The 22849-nt window shown below is 33.5% G+C and overlaps 1 protein-coding gene across 2 annotated transcripts in view; it reads right to left on the bottom strand.

Moving 5' to 3' along the window:
- LOC126737266 (NADH-ubiquinone oxidoreductase 75 kDa subunit, mitochondrial) overlaps positions 1–22849 on the bottom strand; it is a 75236-nt gene that overhangs the window by 29024 nt on the left and 23363 nt on the right. For both annotated transcript variants that reach the window (XM_050442083.1, XM_050442082.1), the window contains exons 8-10: positions 17451–17697; positions 17084–17390; positions 7441–7582 (exon numbers count right to left, since the gene is read on the bottom strand). In XM_050442083.1, the coding sequence (XP_050298040.1) occupies positions 7441–7582; positions 17084–17390; positions 17451–17697 (696 nt within the window). The remainder of the gene's footprint in view (positions 1–7440; positions 7583–17083; positions 17391–17450; positions 17698–22849) is intronic.

Here is a 22849-nt window from a genome sequence, read left to right as displayed (position 1 = left end):
TATCGAACCTATAAAACATCGCTGGGAAAAGTGTACAGAGCTGAAAGGAGATTATGTTAAAAAATAAATCATTTTTCCAAAATTTTCGTGTTTTCTTTCTTGGGTCGGGTGCTTCTGGGACCACCCTCGTAAGTCTATTTAAAACGTATTTAAAAGAAATTTGAACTTAAATCTTTAATGACACCTTTCGTTACTCTTAACTTAATAAGTTTTAAATACAATAATTATTGTACCTCAAGTAACAGTATATTTTTTTACATACCTAGGACCCTTAACAACTACCGAAACGTTGGTTCAAATTAGGTATTTTTATTAAAAAGTAGGTCTTCTCGTTGTTTTTATCGTTTTCAATTTTAATAGTCATAACAAAGTTAGGTACGATATTGAAAAGAAGAAACGAGCTCGGAGATTAATAGATTAAACCTCAGCGGGTCTTGTCGACTTTTTAAGTCTATCCATCCGATATTGCAATATTTTAAAATTTGAGCAGAAAGAGTTCTTTAAAACGAATAGATTAAGAGAAAAAACATTTCGGATTATTCACATAGGACGCTAAAAAATTTAATTCCTTTAAAGTATGCCAAAAAAAAGGTCTACTCTAGTCTATTTGATGATCGAAACTCTTTGCTATTGATAATTACACTGCCAAACTTTTGACATATGAACTCGCAGTTGCCAAATTGTGTATGTTTTCTATAATAAACATAATCATTACGATAAAGCTCAACGAAAGTAATAAGAACAAGCACGTCTAAAAAGCATATCCTAAATAAAAAGAGAAAACTATCTAAATCTATTTGCCAAAATGATAACAGTGTTTTTACATTATAATAGTGAACGGGTTTAATTATTTGTACACAGGTGCGTAGCCTCCATATTTTCCAACATTTTGAGATTCTATTCATATGAAAAAATATATAGAGGGCTCGTAAATACCTTCATCTAACGCAACCCAAAATCAACCCAATCCAATTCAACCGAGCCCAAAACACTAACTAAATAAATTCATATGGAAGAAATAAGAAAATTCTTTAATCAAAGAACATGTATGGAACATGTATTTTAAATAAAATATTTCGGATTATTTTTAATTCGGACCGAAATTTAAAAAGTACCAAAACAATCAATAATACCTACATTATGAGTGTTTTCGGTATGTTTTTTTAGACGAAATTAGTTACCACAAAGGGTAAAAACTTTTTTTTTAACGTTATATAAACATTTTCCTCTTTTTGCTCATTTTTGTGCATAATTTTATTACAATTAAATAACTTTTCCAAAACTACAAAATTCTCAATAATTGAGAATCTAATAATAATAATAATACAATAATACAATTATAGTAAAAAATAAAAAAAAGTTTAACTGGCATAGTTGAAATCTGAACACAGGTTGGCAGGCTCATAGTTCAATCTCATTACTATTAAGTCGTACACTACCGCTCAAAAGTATTCGCCCACCATGTATTCTTTTTAATATTTTAAATTAGATACAAAATTTTATCTTTATACCTATATTTAGATTGTATCTCTTTTGTAAATTGCATGTATGCTTAAACAGCATACCTATCAACTATGGTTCGTTGAAAAACACTGAGTATTTAAAAATAGTCTTGCAAATAATAAATAACAAAAAGTGAAAATATGCACTTCTTCTAAAAAACTAATCTGTTTACAGCTCGTTTCCGATGAAATTTGAAACATTTAAAGGTGTTTAGTCTTCAAGAATTGATTTTGTGTAACATTGGTAAATAATTTCGCTTGCTTATTGACGATTGTGACCGTTTCTTTACTGGTTTTTCAACATTCTTTTAAAAAGGCTAAAACAAAAGAATTATCGGTAGAAACAAAAGGTATTATCATTGGACTTCATAAGGCTGGAAAGACTAACCGTCAAATTTCGACGAATTTGGGAATTCCAAGGCGGACTGTCGATTATAATGTTAGGAAATTCACTAGAGAAGGGACTATTAGCAACAAACCTCAATCGGGAAGGCCAAAGGCAACAAGTTCAAAGGAGGATTTAAATATTATAATTACAAGCAAACGCAATAGACGCCTTACCGCCCTTGAAATCACAGCAAAAATCAACAAGGAGCGTTAAAAAGCGATGTTTCAGTGTTTCGACAGTAAAACGGCGACTTAATAATGCTGGTCTTAACGTTTAGCTGTATCAAAACCACTACTGAAGTTTGGTGTTTATAAGAAGAAAAGACTTGAGTGAGCCTAATCACACAAAGAATGGAGCATTGCTTCAGTTAAACACGGTGATGGTGTGGGGTTGTTTCGGAGGATCTGCAGTGGGCGATCTAATTAGAATAGAGGGAATTCTTCGAAAAGAGGGTTACAAAACAATTTTAAGTGAAGTACATACTTCCTTGTGGTACTCGAATAATTGGGGAAAACTTCATTTTTCAACATGACAATGACCCCAAGCACACGTCGAAATTGTGCAAGCAATATTTAGGTCAATTACAAAGGCAACATCTTCTGAAAGTTATGGTATGGCCTCCACAATCACCGGACCTCAAGCCTAATTACTGTGGGATGAACTGGATAGACAAGTGGGAAAATCATGCCCCACATCAAAAGAAGTCTTGTGGATGATCATCCAAAAAGAGTGGCACAAGATACCTCAGGAAACTTTGGACAAATTAATTAGAAGACTACCGAAGCTCTGTGAAGTTGTTATTATAAATCGCGGCGGACATGTAGATGAATCTAAAATTTGATTTTCTTAAATTTAGGTAATTGAAAAATGTATTGTTTATATTCAGTTTGTTATAAATAAACCGTTTTATAAGAATAACTGATGGGTTTATTATTTTTAGTTATAACTTTAAAACAGTCATGTGTGGGCAAATACTTTTGAGCGGTAGTGTATATATGTAGGAAACACATTGTCATGATTTTTTTTCTTTTTTTATTAAAGAAAATATTCATCCTCCAATTTTTTTTTCTTAAAATAGTCCATAAAAGATTAGCTTACTATCTCATATTCAAAAATGTTAAAAATCAGAGATACCTAAAGTCGACTAGAACTCTCTTTCCTAACTCGACAATACTTAAAATACTTTTTTTATAAAATTTCACGGTTAATTAATAGCTTGACAAAGGTTGCTTCTTTTACAATTAAAGGGGTGTGATTATAAATGCACTTTCCTTTAGTTTACGTAATTTTGAAATTGGTTCCTTTGCTAAAATTGAGGAAGCATTCCAGTTTATTCTATGGTTATTGTCGAATGCATGTTGTGTAATTTTGGATTTTTGAAAATCATTGTTTTTTATGTAAGATTTGTTGTTATATATGTTCATTAATTCTTTTTGGTAATGGTCTACAGGTTTCACCTATGTAAAATTTGTATTTAAAACTTATTGAACTTAAATTAAATTAAGTATATCGAACGGTATCATTACAGAATTGAATTCATATTTCTTTTAAATACGTGAATAAGTCTATTTTCTTCTTCTTTTCAATTTTTGAGCACAAGAGATAGATTTTCTAAATTGATTTTTGCTATAAGTGACGTAATAACCAATAAAATAAGTAACTCATTATGAATTCGTCACAACAATACAGATTTTACTTAAGTTTAAACATGCCGCCGCCCCTGAAAGTATCCAAGTAATATGAGATGCTTTCAATAAGATAATAAATAATAGTGTAAAAAAAATTTAAAAAAACGCTTTTATTGCTAATCGAACCTAAAAAATAGAAAATAATTTTTAAATATATACAGTCTCTAAGAAATAAAATGGACGAGTTTCATCTTTTACTTGATTCATGTGATTTTCCTGATATTGTATTACTAACTGAGCACTGGTTAAAGCATAACGAATGTTTCTTAATATCTGATTATATTCCTATATCAATTTTTTGTCTGCAACACTCCATACATGGAGGAACAGCTATTTTAGTTAAACAAACAATTGAAGCTTTTTTCTGTAAAATTAATAAGTATGATAGCTTTCTGTTGGAGAAGGTTTTTGAATTCTCCCTTTGTTTTTGTAAGCGATTTAATTTATATGTTCTTTGTGTTTATAGACCACCCACAGGAGATCTTGATATGTTCCTGGACAAACTTGATTCTCTATTATCCCAATTGTCTCTACACTCCATATATATTGGCTGGTGACTTTAATATTAACTTCACTGATGTAAGCTTGCTATCATATCATACATCCCTTTTAACTATATTGGAATCTTATGACTTAAAGATGCATGTTCTTTCACCCACACGTATAACATCCTCATTTGCAACTACTATTGATTATTTGTGTACAAATTTAAATGATGTGTCATGTAGAGTACTCTCATCTGGTATTTCTGACCATGAAGCCATTCTCGCTAGGATTCCATGCAACACTGTATTTCCTTCATCTCATTATATAGGAAGAATTTTCAGCAGAGCAAATTTCAATGCTTTTTCTTCTACTACAGGTTAATTGGAATGCAGTTGAAATGGCTCCTGACCCGTTTACTTTGTTATTTCATGTGCTATGTGACAAGATCAATTAGTGTTTTCTTAAAAAGAGGCTTAAAATGAAAAATAGAAAACCATGGGTCACAGCATGCCTCAGAACTTCAGCTAAAAACCTCCGTTTTTTGGCTAAGCTGTGCAAGTTTACAACTAATGCAAACATTATTCTTTATCATCAGAAATATCGTATTCTATATAGAAAGACGATAAAAGCAGCTAAGGTTAAATATTATAGTGACCGCTTAAATATGTCCTCAAATAGGCAGAGAGAACGTTGGTCAATTATAAATGACTTCAGGCATTCTCCTCACAAGAAAGTTTCAGAACCAGAAGTAAGACCAAATAGTTTAAATGATTATTACTGTAATATTCCTCATTTATTGCTCAAGGATGTGAATACTAATATTGATCCTTTACATTATATTCAACAAGTGTCAGTTCAAAATTCTTTTTTCTTTTATCCTGTTAGCCTTACTGATGTTAGAGATGCAATTAAAAGCTTAAAAAATCATAAATCAGCTGGAGCTGATGGAATATCATCAAAATTACTACTCCTTTTGCCTGACGCATTGAATGCCTTAGCTTCTGCCATAAACAATTCCTTTCATAATGGCATCTTTCCAGCATGTTTGAAAGAGGCAGTGGTTATCCCTCTTTATAAGGGTGGAGATTTGAGTGAGCCTTGTAATTTCCGTCCAATTTCTATATTATCTACCCTCTCCAAGATAGTTGAAAAACTTGCAAAAATCAGAATTTTGTCTTTTTTGTAATATAATTGCATTTTATCTGCAAATCAGTTTGGATTTCAAACGGGAAAAGGGACTCATAACGCTGTTTTCGGCTTTTTGGAGAGTGTCTATGTGTCCTTAAATTCAGGAGAGTCCGCGGCGGCAGTGTTTTGCGATTTATCCGAAGGCATTTGATTGTGTAGATCATGGAATACTGCTGTCTAAGCTCAATAATTATGGCTTTAGAGGTGTGGCATTGCAATGGCTGGAATCCTATCTATCTAATCGTACCCAAAGAGTTACCGTATCTGGATGTTTATCCGATTCCAGATCCCTTAAAACTGGAGTACCTCAGGGTTCAGTGTTAGGACCACTATTATTTTTGCTCTATGTAAATGATTTGGGTTCATTAAAACTGCAGGGCAAAGTGGTTCAGTTTGCTGATGATACCACCATTTTATGGAATCATAGAGAGATTCTGATAATGTTAGAGCCCAGGTTTGAAGGATCTTAAGATTTTATCGGAGTGGTGTGCTGCAACCAGGCTTGTATTTAATGTGGGCAAAACCTTTATTATGGGATTTAAGTGTGACGTTCAGGGTCTTATGTTTAGTGAAAACTCCCCCTTGCAATACAAAGAAAGCTGTAAGTTCCTTGGTATTACCATTGATGGTCGCCTTCGCTTCGAAGATCATATCCTAAATCTTGCATCAAAATTATCCTCTGGATGCTTTGAAGTAAGAATGGCGGGGCATGAGCTGGGAGGGGTAGTTGCACGTTCAGTGTACTTTTCTCTTAGTGAGTCCCATCTTCGTTATGGCTTGCCTTTTTGGGGTTTAAGCAACAAGGGATTATTAAACATAATTTTTGTGATTCAAAAAAAGGCAGTTAGATACCTATGTTCCGCTGGGTTAAGAGATTCTTGTAAACCTCTCTTTATATCTCAAAAAATCCTAACTCTTTTTTCTCTTTTTATCTTAGAAACAGCTACTCTTATTCATAAATGTCCTAAACCTCCCTCAACCACTGATCATATGACTCGCCAGGTTAACGATTTTCTCTTACCAATCCCTACATCCTCCCTCACCAAGAACTCACTTATAAACCTTAGCAAAAAAATTTACAACCATCTTCCTCTATGAATCAGACAAATTTTAGAAGTTAAGAAATTCAAAAAGAAATTAAAATCACTTTTATTATCCAGGCCTTGACGATTTTTTTAATGATACCTTTTGACCTGTGCTCTGACATCATTTTAGTGTTTTAGTTTTGTTTCCTATTAAATATTTTAATTTACTTCCTCTAAATTCTGTTTTATTGACAGCTTTACTTATTTTTTAATCAAATTTATCAAAAAAAAATTTTTTTTTATTTTTTCAATCTGTTTTGTTATAATTAATTTTGATATTATGTTTGTTTGAAATTTAAAGTGACTTTGGAATTTTTTAGTTTTTAGAATGCTTGTACACAAGATTTTGTTTTGTCTTAGGTAATATAGCACATTCTCTTTAATTATAAAGAGTTTTTATTTCATTAGTAGAAGGTCCGACAATCAATCATAATTAATTAGCTCAAATAAAAATTAAAACAAAATTTATTAAATTATTAACAAAATAATTCAAATGAAAGTAAAAAGCGTGGGTGCATTATACTTCATTTTCATAACTCTTCTCTCATAGATAGTTGCCAATAGAATAATTGTCATATTTAATAGATCGAGCACCAAACTCTTTTTACTCTGATTTGACTAATTCTGTTAATAACTTCAATTTTATTATGATTTTTACTTGAGGTAATTAATTAATATTATTGATTGTCCGACCTTCTACTACTGTAATAAAAACTCTTTGTAATTAAAAATTATTTTCTACTTTTTAGTTCGATTGGCAATAAAAAGTGTGTTCTGTTAGTTTTTTTAAATTATTATTATATTGCAAAACGTTTTATCGTTGAAATAAATATTGTTCTTGTTGCGTTAAATTGCTGTTTTAAATATTTAATTACCAAATACACATTTTAATATTTTAGAGTTTTAGTTTATTATGTGCATTTATCTGCTGGTTCTGTATGAAAATTTGTTTTCTTTAGGTGTTCCTTTAAGCCATTAGACTTACAAAAACATATTGTATTAATAAATATTTTAATTGAAAGGAGACACCCATTTCTTCAGCTGTTCTGTGGAAGCATTATATAAAAACCGTTTCGTATCATTATAACTAAAAAAAAACTTACCTAAATAAATGACAAAAGTATCGCTAGGTAAATCGGATTTTTCGATGGCGCCTTCGTCTGCGCCCAGTAGGATTAAAACTTTGGGATTTAGTTCCCTGATTTTGTCTACTCCTGGTGTGTAACCAATATCTAAAGCGGCCACCTAAAAAAAATGGACTGTAGTGTTTTTTCGAGATCTCAGCGTATGAATTGACGATTTAATTGGTATTTTAATAAAATAAATTCTGAAAGAAGGGAATTTTTGAATGAATGTAATGTGAAAAATCAGTAAATAAATAATTAAATAAAAAATAATGGCTTTGGGCGGGGCTCGAGCCGGCGACTTTTGTGGTTCCGACTATCGCCGACACATATTTTTATTTATTTAATTCTTTGACATACTCAGCTACAGAATTATCAATTCTAAATAATATGATTATATTAACATATTAAACAAAAATACTATAGAAGAAACGTGTAGACAAACATAAATATACACATAGTCAATAAATTCGTAAAATAAATTCATAAAATTACAGCCATCTGACAACCATCATTCAGGTTCAAGTACAACAGAAATAAAAAATAAAACGTAAAATTCTAAGAAAAGTAATGTTAAGAAAAATAGACTAAAATATGAAAAAAAGTTCTTATAACGAGTATTTCCCCCTCTACCACGTATAACAGCAGCACATCCTCGGTCCATACTTAAAATGAATTGCCGTATTTCATTTTGGTCTAGTTCTCTCCAAATCTGGATCAGCCTCTCTCCCACTTCCTGTAAGTTGTTTGGTTGGATCGGTGTCGCTCTTAATCGCTTACCAAGGATATCCCTGAGATTTTCGATCGGATTTAAGTCCAGGCTACGTGCTGGACGACGGGTTCCAACCTGTCGACCAACACTCCACCTGAGCCCAAAACCGAGCCGCCACCAACAAAGGCCAAAATCCCACCATTTGTCATCCGAGAAAAGCAGAGGTACGAGGAGGTATCTACTGCCCTCAAAGCCATTGGGGTAAACCAAGGCCACGTCGTCAACACATATGACGGCGTTAAAATTCATCCGCAGTCGATCGAGAATTACATGAAATCAAAACAAGTGCCATTCCACTCCTTCTCCTTGCCAGAGGACAAGAGATTATACATCGTAATCCGAGGACCGCTCGAGCACTTGCCAGCTGAGAGCATCCTGGACAACCTAAAGAAGCTCGGATTTCACCCACACACACTGCAGCCCGGTATTGCAATAGGCACAGACAGCCCACGCCGCCAGTCCTCGTTGATGCTCCTCGGAGCTGAGGAGCATCAAGATCAGGGTGGAAGCCCAGAGAAATAAATCCAGGAGGATCCAGTGCCATAGGTGCCAACTTCACAGGCACGCCCAGGCTAGGTGTACAGCAGCCTTCAAATGCGTGAAGTGTGGCCAAATTCACGCAACCGCTGAATGCACAAAACCAAGGGACCAGCCAGCCACACGCGTAAATTGCGGAGGACCGCGCACATCGAATTACCTGGGAAGCCCCAGGAACCCAAAACAGATTCTGAAGGCCAAAGCTGCCAGACGGGAACGCCCATTCACCTGGGGCACCCAGGACAACAGCCGCCTCGCGACACTCTCCACACCCCAGCATCCAGCAGCAGCTGCCACCCCACCTCTGCCCGGTACAGACCCGAATGCCATGCTTCAAGCATTCTTCGCTTCGATGCAGCAGCAATTCCAAATGCTGCTGCAGAGCATTAAACCAGTGGAGGCCAACTAACTTCCGCACATTTTCCTCACAAAGGCCACCTATTTTTGTTATGTGTCAATACCTTAATTTTTAAGAAAATATGCATTTACTTAAGTAGGCATGCATCTGAGGATTAATCTGTATATATATTTTATATAAATAAAGGTCAATTTCAAAGTAAAAAAACACATCCTAGTCAGGTGAATCCCTTGTTCCAAGCCGTCAATAGCTAAAGCACCTCGATGCGACCCATAGAAAAAAAAAGAATTGGTGCCAAAAAAAAACAAAGCAAAGAAGCATCACTAAGGAAACCGGTAAGAGCCACTCGTCGCTAGGACGGACGAATTCAGTGTAAAACATCATCTGTTTTTATCACAGTTAGAGTAAAAGTGGTTGCCCTTGCATTTAAGGCAACGCGGCATTGCGTTGCAATTGCTCATGACGACGTGTCCATACTCTTGGCATCGATGGCACTGCCCAATTTGCTTAATATTATCGATAGTGTGGGTCCTTAAACGCTCGACACGGACCCTAATGTTCAAAAGGTTTTATATCTTGAATACAGCCTCTTGATCTTTTGGGACGCGGAACCTGATGAGGTCCTTAGGCCTTGTGCGGCCTGAGCCGCTTTTTAAACCAACCCATTTCCTCAGGCTCGAACCCCATCATTCTAAACTCCTCCTCATTTTTTTTCCAGTTTAAAGTTTTGGTCAAGTCCTCTCAGGATAACATTTAATTTTCTGCCCTCTTCCAGGAAGAAGTGATGGAATTCCATTCCCCTTTCCTTGAGGAGTCTTGTAAGTTCTCTATGGTCTTTGGATATTTTGGGGAAAAGCGCTAATTCCAATCTATCCTTTTGTACTTTTGTTTCGCAAAATAATTTAAATTTTGTAGCCCCGTTTGACGTGTCTCTTAGCACTATTACCTTTGGGACTTTAGATATATTGGGATCAACGCTTTTCTTTTTTCCCGCTAAGGAGACGTTATTTAGGGGCATGTATAATGGGTTTTTAGGATTTTGGATGGGATTTACAGTTGGGTTTGAATCTGACGATGTTGAGGGAGCAGGCTCCCTGTTTAGTGTTTTTACAAGGTGAACCAGTTCAGACGCCAGCTCGCCTCCATCCTGTGAAGACGGAGACAGGCTCGCATCGTCCCTAGTTCTTTTCCTCTTTTGTTCTTGAGAATTAATCATGTATTTAACTAATCTAACCCCTAGCATCTTTAGATGCTTTTTAAGTTTGGCATTTTTAACCATTTAGCATTTTTCACCTCCTCGAGTTTTCTATTCAAGTCGGAGATCTGCGTCTTGAAAGAATGGTTTTCAGAGGTCATCGAGTATATCTTGTACTCTAACTAGGCATTTGATTTTCTCGGTGAGTTGAGAGTTTTTAAATTTGATCTCGTAGATCTCTTTGTCCCTTCTCTCAATTCACAGATCTCTTTCCTGAACTTCTTCCTCGAGTTTCCTTTTCCGTTCCTCACTGAGCCTCAGTCATCCGAAGTCTTACCCCGCTCTCTCTCTCTTGTCTACTTTTTGATCTGTTGCTATCTTCACTTTTCGTTGACCTATCGGTTAGGTAGCCGTCGTATAGGTCAATTTTTTGTCTTTCTTCGTACTTCTTGTGGCGCTGGTTTAGCCTCCCATTATGAAGTATGTTGATGATGTGTTTGCAGTGTTCGACAAAAGCAAATGCAATATTGATAATTTTATAGAACAACTCAATAACTCTTTTCCATCTATTAAATTTACCTTCGAACAAGAAACAAATAATCAACTTCCATTTTTAGATACTCTTGTCATCAAAAATAATAATAAGTTAGAATTTGATATTTATATAAAATAAACAAATACTTTTAGATTCATAACTAGTGACTCTAACCATTGTTTTCAACATAACATGGCTAGCATGTATTTCTTGGTACATCGTTTGGTCTCATTTCCTCTAAGTAATAGCAGATTTAATAAAGAAAAAGCAATTATTAAAACAATTGCTAGGGTCAATGGTTATGACGATAAGATTATTGATAAGCTGATTAGAAGACATAGGTTTAAAGTTAATCTTAAAAACTACCACATTTCAAAAAGATGAAAATAACCAGACTTTTGTTGCAATATCATACGATCCTATTTTGACGAGAGGCTTTGATAGGGTTTTCAAAGACTTAGGTCCAAGAATGGTCCATCAAAGTTCGGCCGAGTTACGAAATCTTTTAGGAAACCCAAAAGATAAAATAAAGACCAATGAAAAGTCTGGGATCTATGAGATTAATTGCAATGATTATGATAAAAAGTACATAGGACAAACCAGAAGAACAATTAATGTCAGATTTAAAGAACATATAGCTCATGTGAAATATGGAAGAGTTGAAAAGTCAAGTGTGGCTAACCATGTTTTAAATACTGGTCACTTTGTAGGTATAGACAATTTAAAAAAACCAGTTGTAGCGGGGGTTCTTACGTACTTGCCGTATGTCCACCCTCTAACCTTTGACGTCGCAGAGTATCCGTCAACCCCCCCTCACATTTCTTTGTACAGTTATAGGAGAAAAAGTTAACAAAATGCCTCGGGCGCCACTTTAAGTAATTAAAGGAGCTAGAGTCCCCTCTAGCCTCTCGGGTAAGCCTTTAGACAGTGGAGAAACCAGGTAGAGATTGAAAGTAGACTGTCAGGTTATAATGAGATCTTATTGCTCTTAATCTTTATTATTACAATAAGTAACAGGTTTGGTTGCTTAAAACTAAATGAAGAAAAGTGTCCTTAAAATCTAACATTCCCCATTACCAATTTCTATGATTAAGCACAGGCAGTTATTTGGGAAAATGTACCGGAAAATTCGGCACTCTATTAATGACGCAAAAATAGTATGATTTAAGGGACAAGGTTATGATGTTTTGTACAAGCGGTTACGGTTGACATCCGTGAAGCAAAGCCGGAAACTCAACACCAATCAAGGGAAGCAATCTCAATCAATCGGTCAACATTTACCTCTGCTCTGTTGCTATACGGATAGTAATGACATCAAGGGTTATTACTTGTCTCTCACCACTTTGAGAAGCCGAGTAATAATTAATAAACGCGGCTACTGTCTGCCCTAAAAAACACGAAGAAAGATAGTGCCCAAGCAGTAGTTTTCATCAATAAAATAATTAAGCGGAACGGTACGGCCGCGGACAGAGCAGAAAATAAAAGGTCAACAATAAAAATTATCAATTAAATACAAAATGAGTCCGCAGTGAGTGTTTCTCTGCTTCCAAACAAGAATATAACTTTTCGCGAACGGAAATAATGAAACGTTGGTTTAATCACCCGTTTCCTACCTGCCCTACAAAATACGAAGAAAGATAGTGTCCAAACCACAGTTTTAAAAGTTCATAAAGCGGAACGGAATCAATATGAATAATAAAAACTCACAGCGGAAAAATAAAATACCACCGTCTTCCAAGCATGTAAAAATGGAAACTAAAATACCGTAACGCGGATAACTTTACGATTATTTCATTAATAAAACCCGCCTACTACCTGCCCTACAAAACACGAAGAAAGATGGGCCCAAACAACAGTTTCAAAATAAAATAAAGCGGAACGGAATGGAATGATATCAATAGGACGGATTCGATAAAGATCTTAATACGCGAGCTTGGAAGCGGCCGGTCAACTGTCAACAGGTGGCTCTTACCTAACCCAATTCACACTGTCAACGTCAAAACAAAGTTTTACTGTAAATATTGAAAATTTAACGGTATTGAAATACGGAAAAGTTACTGGTACTTCGCTCGAAAGGTATGGTACGACCTTACTGGGACGAATGTGTCACCTTGGTGGACCTGGAACCTTTTTATACCCATCGCAGGGATTTGGATGCCGACGACTCACGATCATCCTCGGAATTAATAGTGGGATAAAAATGCAATTGGGAAAACATAATGAAAATAGACTTTTTCCTCATGAAAACGGTACGGATTTAGAGGCTATGACCTTATATGATAAAGAAAGTTAGTTTCAGCTCTCAAAACCGGTTATTTCTAGGTGAAAACAGCGGGACAAAAGCTGGCCACATGTGTACAAGAAAACCGGCTGTTCAGGAAAACCGCGGGAAACGGAAATATAATTTATATTATATTTTGCCACACCAGGCATACCCCTTCATTTAACAGGGCTTCCCAAGGTAGGTAAACCTTGAAACTTGCAAAATAACATGTAAACAATGCAACAGCATGAAAGAAAAATTTCATTAAAATAACCGGAAGACTGGAAGCATAGTGATGAAAAAACCTCTCAGTTTTAGGCATTTGTGGTTCTTTACTGCCCTAAAAACAACCAGGGCAAAAAACAATGAAGGCCAGGGAAGTATAACCTATAAGAAATCGAATCTTTCCAGGATACTATCAATTATAGACTCCTCATGACTTACAGGTAAAACTTAAAATGTATCTTTTTGTTATGTAAATTATAAAATTGGAGGTTAAAATGTTAACGGACCAAATTATCTAAGTAGTCTTATAAAAGACTGATTATTACATTTTGTCTTTACTTTATTACTATAAAATAAAGACAAAATCTTGTAACTTCGTTACACAGTTAATAAAAATAGAAAATTAGATGCAGACAAAAGTTTAGTAAAATTAAAAAATCAAAAAAACATTCTTAACAGGAATAAAGTTCCAATGCCTTATAGTCAATTATATAGTTTAGTTAGTGTTTAAGATTTGTTTGGCAATGCTTTATTGCGCTATTTCCACTCTATTAGTTACATCAGTAGTATATAAGGAGATTTGTAAGTAGTTTTAGTTTATACTCTATTTCCTTTTTGGTGAGAGCACAGTGCCTCATTATTTATGCAGAAGTAGCATAAATTTAGGGTGAGTCTTCCATTTTTCTACATGTAACAAAATGATAAACCAGACCGTTTTTACCAATTTTAAGTGGACAAGTCCTGTATGGTCTCAAATACAATAGGTCGTAAAATTCGGAACAATGGTTTCGAGTTAATTTTTATGACAAACGGGTTGCCAGTATCGTCCCGACTATGGATATTGATTTTAATTTTTAAGTTAAATAATTATCTGTTATGAAAAATTTATAAATAATGTTGGATTTTATCTATTATCTATTAGATAAAGATTTTTAGAAAAAGTATGGTTGGTAAGTATAACCTATATTTATTAAATTAACAAGAAACATTTCTTAAAAGCGAAAAAGCCTCATGGCAAATAAAATGAAATATAAAAATTTGATTAATACCGCAATTTGATTGTTTTTTAAATGTTTAAAAAATTGTTGAAAAATTTAATTTTTTTGAATACCAACCAATAAAAAATGCAACTCTCCAAACATATCTTGTCATTTATAAGAAAGGTACATAAATATAAGGATCTTTAAATTTATTAACCATATCTACATATATTACAATAAAAATATTTACGAAATATACAAAAAAAATATTATCAATTTATAAATCACACATTTCATTACTCTCATCGCTTTCATCCGAATCAGACATTCTCACTGTTATAACTAAGGGTTTGACAGTTTCTTCTAGGAGATTGTCGAGGGTCCACATCTTTTCTTCTTCTTTTATAGCATGATTCACAGCATTACTCCAGTTTTCTTGGGTAACGTTATCCACTGCTGCTTTCAGAAGTTCTCTCACATCTTTCAATTTAAAGGTTTAATTATTTCTAGCCACAAATCCTTTTACTTGAGCCCAAATTAACTCTATAGGATTTAATTCACAATGGTAAGGTGGCAAACGAAGTACAGTTATATTGTGTTGTTTTGCCATTTCGTCAACGTGTCTTTTATATTTTGATTTATTTTCTGTAACTATTGTCAGAAGCTCTGCTTTTACCGCGTCATCTCCAAAAGGTATTTCTTTTTCGGTAAGCCAGTTTTTTATTTCCCCTTTTCGCTAGCAGGATGATGGTAATTTTTCTATTAATCTTGAATGGTAGCTGGCATTGTCCATAACAATAATTGAATTTTCGGAAATTGAGTTGATCATTTCGGAAAAATAATCTTCAAAAACATCAGCGTTTATTTCTTCGTGGTAATCCTTAGTTGACTTCGATTCGAATTCAAACAGACCGCCATTTAAAAATCCTTTATAGCTCCCAATACGTGTAATTATTAATCTGTGGCCCTTACCAGAAGCAGACTTCAAGCCAGTCGATAAACCTTCTAAAAAAGCCTGACGGGAGCTTCCAACATTTTTATTCTGCCAGCACTTGCTCACGGTGTGTCCTTCGTTAAGCCAGGTTTCATCCAAATAATTAATGTTTCTTCCTTCCTTTCGATACTCCTTAATTTGCCTTAAATACTTTCTTCTCCAACAGACTATTTCTTCTTTATCTATTAAAATAGATTTTCTATTTTGCTTTTGCCAAGAAAAATGTAATTTGTGTAAAATTTTCCATAATTTTTTTCTTCCCATTTCTGGTACATTTTCGTCTTCTTTTATAAGTGTCAAAATTTTGTCGATAGTTAGGATTTCATTCTTAAAATAAAATGAATGTTCTGTCCTCCTGATGATATGCTTTGCTGTCTCATCAACTGCTATCGGCTTCCTACCGGCAGTGTTCTTTACACTCTTCTTAGGCAAGTTCTCACGGTTTTCACTTTTTCTGTCACTAAGAAGTCTGTAAATTGTTGCTTTACTTATGCCTGTCATATTGGCACATGTAGAAACTAGATTTCTAACAGTACTTAGAGGCATTTGATGCACAAGTGCATCATGTACGTTTAGTACTATAGTCCTTGCTTTAAAATCTAAAATACCTTTACACACTACGGGGCTAAACTTTGACATTCTTACAACAAATGCGCAACAATACTGAAAAATAAATTACGTTTTTAGGATATATCTACATTATATACTGTAAAGATTTAAGATTGCACAATTTAGGTACCTATAATACTTATACCTCCATATTTACCTACCTAGACAATATCTACTCATAAGGCTTAAAAAGAACTTGTTCATTAGGTACTTAAGTAATTTAAAGAATTTATAGCTTAAATTGGCGTATTTCTTGCGCTATTAAATAAACCTAACAAATGAAAACATTCAGGTCTTAATGTACTTGAAAAGTGGGACGCCAATGGTTACGACCGTTTTATGGCTATCGACCCTTTCGTCCTACGGATTAAGAAATGGACTATAGTTTTAATCTTCTCCCGAAGATGCTAACATCGTTAGCGAAACACGTGTCGAGAGTAAAAATAAAGAGTTTTGGTTAGTGGTAAAACTGTATTGTAATTTGAAAAACTTGCGATGTTTCCAGGGAAGGACACAATAAGTACCCAGAAAAAAAAAACAGTATTTTAAAATGTAAGAAATTAGTTTCAAAATAGATTATTTTTTTAGTCCAAAATGGAATGGAATGCATTTTGAACATTTTATTTAATAAAATCGCATTGTACAAAAATTAGATTTTTTTTGATTAGGTTTTTAATCCTTTAAAAACTATTAAAATTAGGTTTTTGATCCTTTAATAAATTTAAAAAAATATATTGTGCAGATGAATACTACTTTAAAAGATTTTTAATTTGAATCACAAATTAGGTAGTGCTATATATGATTTAGAGGTTGGGAGTAGGGTTGCTCACCTTGTGACTTAAATATGGTATTCTTCTTCCCCTACCTATTAAACAGTTGTACCAAATTTGGGATTTCCAACTTGAAAAGTTGAATTCCACATTGAAAGTTTTCAAATTGACACCCTGTATGTATTTCAGTGTATTAGTATTTTATGTTTTTATGGGTATTCTGTATTGAGTTTCTTTGGTATGTTTTTATAATATTTTACTAGTTTCGTCCATTATTCAAACGGCAACGAAGCGAGTCTCGTCCCTGGTTTCTTGAATAACGAACGATTAGGTTGGAATGGGAATAAACAACATTTTTCAAAATTAACACTCAATTAAATTTACCTGACTGGCCACCTTATGTAAAACATTCAACACCTTCCAACCCTCTGCCTGCGGAGATGTACTTGCAGAAACCTTTTGAACAGCAGACAAAATAGCAGCACCATCTGCCCTCTCTAATACTTCACTGCCTACAATTATCAGTGGTTTCTTCGCGCTTTTTAATCTTTTACTAATATCATGCTGCCCGTCTGCAACTTGCTTCAAAACATCAGTACTATCCCCTAGGTGGGTGTAGTTGTAACTCAAATCAACCTTTGGCCCGATTAGAGCGACATCCAGCTCATTATGGACGTAACCTTTACGCAGCCTACAGTAGAATATATCTTTTGGAATTTTATTTATTTTTTTAAAAGAGAATCTGACTCACCTTGAATTTAACAAAGGTGCCTCAAGCCTGGGATTGGTTCCCACCAGTAAGACAAAATCGGCTTCCTCTGCCCCAGCAATGCCATTATTTAATAAATAACTAGATCTGAGATCCGTGCCTGAGCCGTCAGTGGGGAAAGTGTGCTCAGTACATAATGCTTCTGAGCCCAAACGATTTAGGAGATCTTTAACCGCTACTAGGACTTCTGCGTCTGCGAAAGCACCTGATACTGCTCCAATACTCGAACCTTTAAAAGTAAAATATTGTATTTATTTATGTACATCCATAAACCGGTTTTAATACACCTAGATGTATGTCTTATGTATTTTAAATTGGTAGGAATAGAGAACTAAAAATTACTTAAACCAGTTAATAACAATCGAAAAACCATTCTTAATAAGGATAAAGAAACATCCCTTATCAAATTGTAGAGTTTAATGAATGTTTAAACTTTGTTCAACCATGCTCCTTTGGTTTTTCACTCTATCAGTTACATCTTTAGTATATGTATAAGGTCACTTGTAAGTATTTTTAGTTTAGTTTTAATCTTCTCCCGAAGACAGTTATATATCGTTAGTGAAACACGTGGCGAGAAGAAAATAAAAATTGTTGGTTAGTGGTAAAACTATTTCCTGATATTGTAGAATTGTAACACTAAAATATCGGTGTAAATCCTAAGGAATATAAATTAACTCAAAAGTCATTCGATCTTATCTTGCTCAAATAAATAATACTCTATCATTTGATCAAACATAAATATTTTCAACCGTAGGTTATCTAGGTTGGCACAAAAATTCAATTTTTATGTCAAAAATAAAGTAGGGAGATAGTAATAATCGTAGTATTTTTGAACCTGTATTTTAATTGTACCCCTAGTAACCCAATTATTGGCACAATAAACTCTTTTAAGAGCTCATCCATATACTCACAAGTCCTCAAAAGCCATTTATTGATCCAATAAACCCTTTTGACAAATTTTGAAAAAAATTGAAATTGAAAAAAATTGAAAAATTGAAAAAAAATTTGACAAAAAAAGTGAAAATACCGCCATTTTGGTGAGTTTAGATAACTTGTAAAAATGGGCACAAAAAAGAGTTAAAAATACCTTTCTTGAAAAACTTTACATGATAACATTCTATGAAAGGGGTTTCCCGCCGTTTTTGCGGTTAATAATTTTCTTCTTTTTAAATAAACTGAATTTTAGGTAATAAGAATTCGCCTAAAAATGTATCTTTAATTGTGTAAAATTTTGTCTGTTTAGTAAAATCTTGATCTGCTATATAAATTATTTATTTTATGTATTTAATAGAAATCATCACTGTATATTCATAATTCAATATATTTATAAGAGAGTACTTTTAAAGCAAAATGTCTCCCATAACTAATGAACAGATCTTTCAACTATTGCAAGAGGTGAAGCTGCAAAGTAATGCTATTAAGATAGATGTGCAGACTATAAAGGATGATTTAAAGAATTTTAAAGAAAAAATAGAAGCTTTGGAAGATAGGATCTTGGAACTGGAAGTGGAAAAATTGGAAATTAGTAAAAAATTGCTGATTGAAAAAGGATTGAACAATCCAGTAAGAGGAATCAAGTTATCGTTTTTGGACTGCAAGAAAACGAAGATAATTTGGAAGACATAATTTATCAACTGTTAAGTGACACGTTGTCAGTCCAAATAAATCTGCAAAGTATTGACAATATTTACAGAGTTGGCAAAAAAGAAAACACCTTTTTTGAAAAAAAAAATTTGTAAATTTATTTACAAATTTTTTAAATTATCCAAAAGTAAAGGTTTCACGGCAAAAATATCACAAAAGCAACTAACAGTTAACGAAGAAGTGTTTAGTGTAACCGATCTGATAGAGGCTGACGAGGTTTCCTTTTCAGAATTCTTTATAAATAAGAAACAGCTAACTCGTAACAATAGTGCACCTTCAACGCCATCCCGTGTCAATACTGAAAAGGAAAAATCACCACTTAAGACCTCCCAGGTAGCTCCACCAGTCAGGGTTAATCAGAATCAAAATAAATCAGGAAAGAGCCAGGAAATCGTCATAAACAGCACTCCTACGGTTTTAAATCGTATTCTTACCAGAACTGTTGCCGCTAGAACCACTTCTACCTCCAGTTTAGAAAAAGGAACAAAAAGCAAAAAAACAAAATAAAGGTATTGTAGCGTTTTATTTTTCTATTTCTTATGTTCACTAACGCTCCATTGATATTTCATTAATTTCAATAATTATATTAATAATTTCAGTCAACTTCTTTTATCGATATTTCTTTAAATTCACACTGTCAATGACACATTACTACTGTAACGCATCACTCTCCTGGTTTTATTATTCATGCTTTCTGTTGACGGTCCGTCACTCTTCTGGTTGGTCTTAATTAATGTTTTCTCTGATTGGATTGACATTGACAGCTCAGGCGAGAGGTGGGGTCGTAACTTATTTAGTCGGTACTGCATCCATTTTTCGAGGACTTGTTCCCGTGTCGCAGGTAGAAGCGCACGTAAAAGGCAATTTTTTATTTTCGAAATTTGTGAAGCAGGAAGTGGCCAATATGGTTTATAATTTATAGTCCTTAATCTTGTTCCTTTAGGGAACTGTTTATTTCATAATTCTGGTGCAGGATGCCCGAGATTTTGATAGATAGATAATGAAACTTAGCAAGGTGAGTGTGTCACATTTTGAACGCCATTCATTTTTTTTATCGACAGTGAATACAATGGCAACTATTGTTTTAGGGTTTTACTTTTCCGTTTTACTTTTCCGTTTCCCTCTTTATTCGTCTTTAATTGTTGATGGCTGCAGGATTTTGATTTCCCCGAGAAATTGCTGTAAGCTGTGGAGCTGGAGCTAGAGTTAGGGCTAGTATTAGAGATTCCCAGTCCAGATAGCTAAGCTACAAATGGCATACATTCACAGCCTCGATTTTGAAGGCTAGCCATTCATTTCTTGGAGGAATATACAGGCCAGTTTATTCCATTTATTTAAATATTACTAACCATAGATTTTTCTCATTTATTTAAATTTTTATTAATATACTTTTAATTTCAATTTATTGCTACAAATATTTAATCAGTATCATAATTTAATACGTCAATTTCTTATCTATAATTTTAGTTATTTTTTGTTCAGTATTTTTCAGTACCTTTTTTGATAGTAAAATAGATATAACTCGGTTAAGGCTGATACGCCTTAGGTAAAAAGGTTCATGAACTTTCCCCTGTGTAATACAAATATTTATTAAAAACTTTAAGAATTGCAATTTATTTTTCAAGTGCTGAAATCTACCTAGTAGCTTAATCATAATTTAAATGTTACTTTTGACAAACTTATTTTATTTAATCATATCAACATTATTCATATTTTAATTCATAATAAATTATTAACATTTAACAGATTAGAAAATGAGGTGTATACATATCTTTGATGTAAATATAATTTGGTTGTATTGTTAAGATATTTTTTTTTGCCTCTTTAAATCTACTTTATCCAGGGTCATTTAATTGTTAATTGAAACCTATATACAAAGTGTTTTTCTTAGTTTTCTTTCATTTATAAAAAAAAAAAAAACTAAGTGGCGCCCTCTTATTTAATAGTTATAATCAAGTTTAGATTCTTTAATAGCCAGTCATAAGAGAACCTTCGAACAATCCCAAGCCTCCAATAATTCTGAGCTACCGTCTGCAAACTCTTGGCAAACTAGTAACACTGTAAAGTTAACGCCACAGTATACATTATTTTTTGCATGTGAACAGAATAAGCCTTAGTTTAGTAAACCTTAGTTTTAAGATAAGTTTTTAGTTTTTTTTTCTGGTTTTCTTTTGTCTCACTTCAAATAATTGTTTAGCGTAGGTACAATATGTCTTTACGTATTTCTCAAATTAATGTTAGATCACTAGTTCCGCATTTGGACTGGTTTGGACGTTTAAGACTACCATTTTCAACAATAATTTCGACATTGTTGGTGTGACTGAAACTTGGCTAGGTCCAGATATACCAAACAATAATATAAAACTAAATAATTATACCTTAAAAAGATGCGATAGGGCGTATGGCCGCGGGGGCGGTGTGGCTCTTTATATTAGAAACCAATTTAAAACTGAAATTCTCTTTTCTGAGAGTCATGAGTTTTTAGAATGTATCTGGGCAAAAATTACAATAAAGAAAGAACATTTTGTTATTGGAATAATTTATAGACCACCTAGATCGAATATTCAGCAGTTTTTAAACAGAATGGAGGACCTTGTTTCTAACTTGTTTTCTTTGTATAACAACATAGTTTGTATAGGAGACTTTAATATTAATATGTTACAATGCGATAATCTTTTCACAAAAAAGTTAGTTTCGATGTTTGAGCCCTTTAATTTGAAACAAGTTATAATGGAGCCAACCAGAGTCACGAAATCTTCTAGTTCCCTAATTGATTTAATAGTCACTAATTATGACCAAATTAAATGCACTGGTGTTATCTGTTCTGATTTTTCCGACCACTTCGTAGTCTATTGTGAGATACAAATGGCCAAATTAAATTTTAAACCAAGAACTATCATTTCTAGAAATCTAAAAAATATAAACTATAACCTATTTAAAAATTACCTTCAATCGATACCGTTTATTAATGTTTACAATATCATTGATGTTAATCAAAAAGTCGTATTTATTAACAACGCTATAACTAGCCTATTTGATATTCACGCTTTTCTTAAAACAATTACATTGCCTAAAAAACCCTTCCTACCCTGGATTACAGAGAATATTAAGAAAATGCAGAAATTAAGATATGCAGCTCTTCAGCAGTTTAAACGCACTAAACGTCCAGAAAAATGGGAATATTATAAATCATTAAGAAACTTAACAACAGCTTCAATAAGAATGGAACGCAAAGCCTATTATAAGCATAAATTAAAAAATTGCAGTACTCGAGAAAAATGGGAGGAACTTAATAAACTAACTCCGTCTAAGAAAAAAGATATTCCGGTGCAGTTTAATGATGTTGATCAATTTAACAATTTTTTTATAAACTCTACTATCTCAAACCAGCCTTTAGATCAGGAACTTTTAAATTTTTATTCAACCAATAAAAAAAGTGACATAGATTTCTCTTTGCTGTTTAGAGCAGTGGAAAATTATGAGGTATTTAACATAATTAAAAAAATTAAAAGTAAAGCCTTTGGATCAGACGGTCTTAACATAACTCTTCTTGAGCTTTGCTGTCCTCATATTTGCGAATATATTACACACATAATAAATAAATGCATAGAAACTAACTATTTTCCCAATTGTTGGAAGGAAGCCATTGTCTTACCCCTTTCAAAAATAAGTAACCCTACTGACTATACACTTTTTCGATCCATTAGTGTGCTACCAACTATGTCTAAAATATTAGA

The sequence above is a fragment of the Anthonomus grandis genome, chromosome 6 (assembly GCF_022605725.1).
Source record: "Anthonomus grandis grandis chromosome 6, icAntGran1.3, whole genome shotgun sequence".
Classification (NCBI taxonomy): Eukaryota; Metazoa; Arthropoda; class Insecta; order Coleoptera; family Curculionidae; genus Anthonomus; species Anthonomus grandis.
Note: the sequence above shows the minus strand (reverse complement) of the source record. Positions and strands in the feature narration are given on the sequence as shown.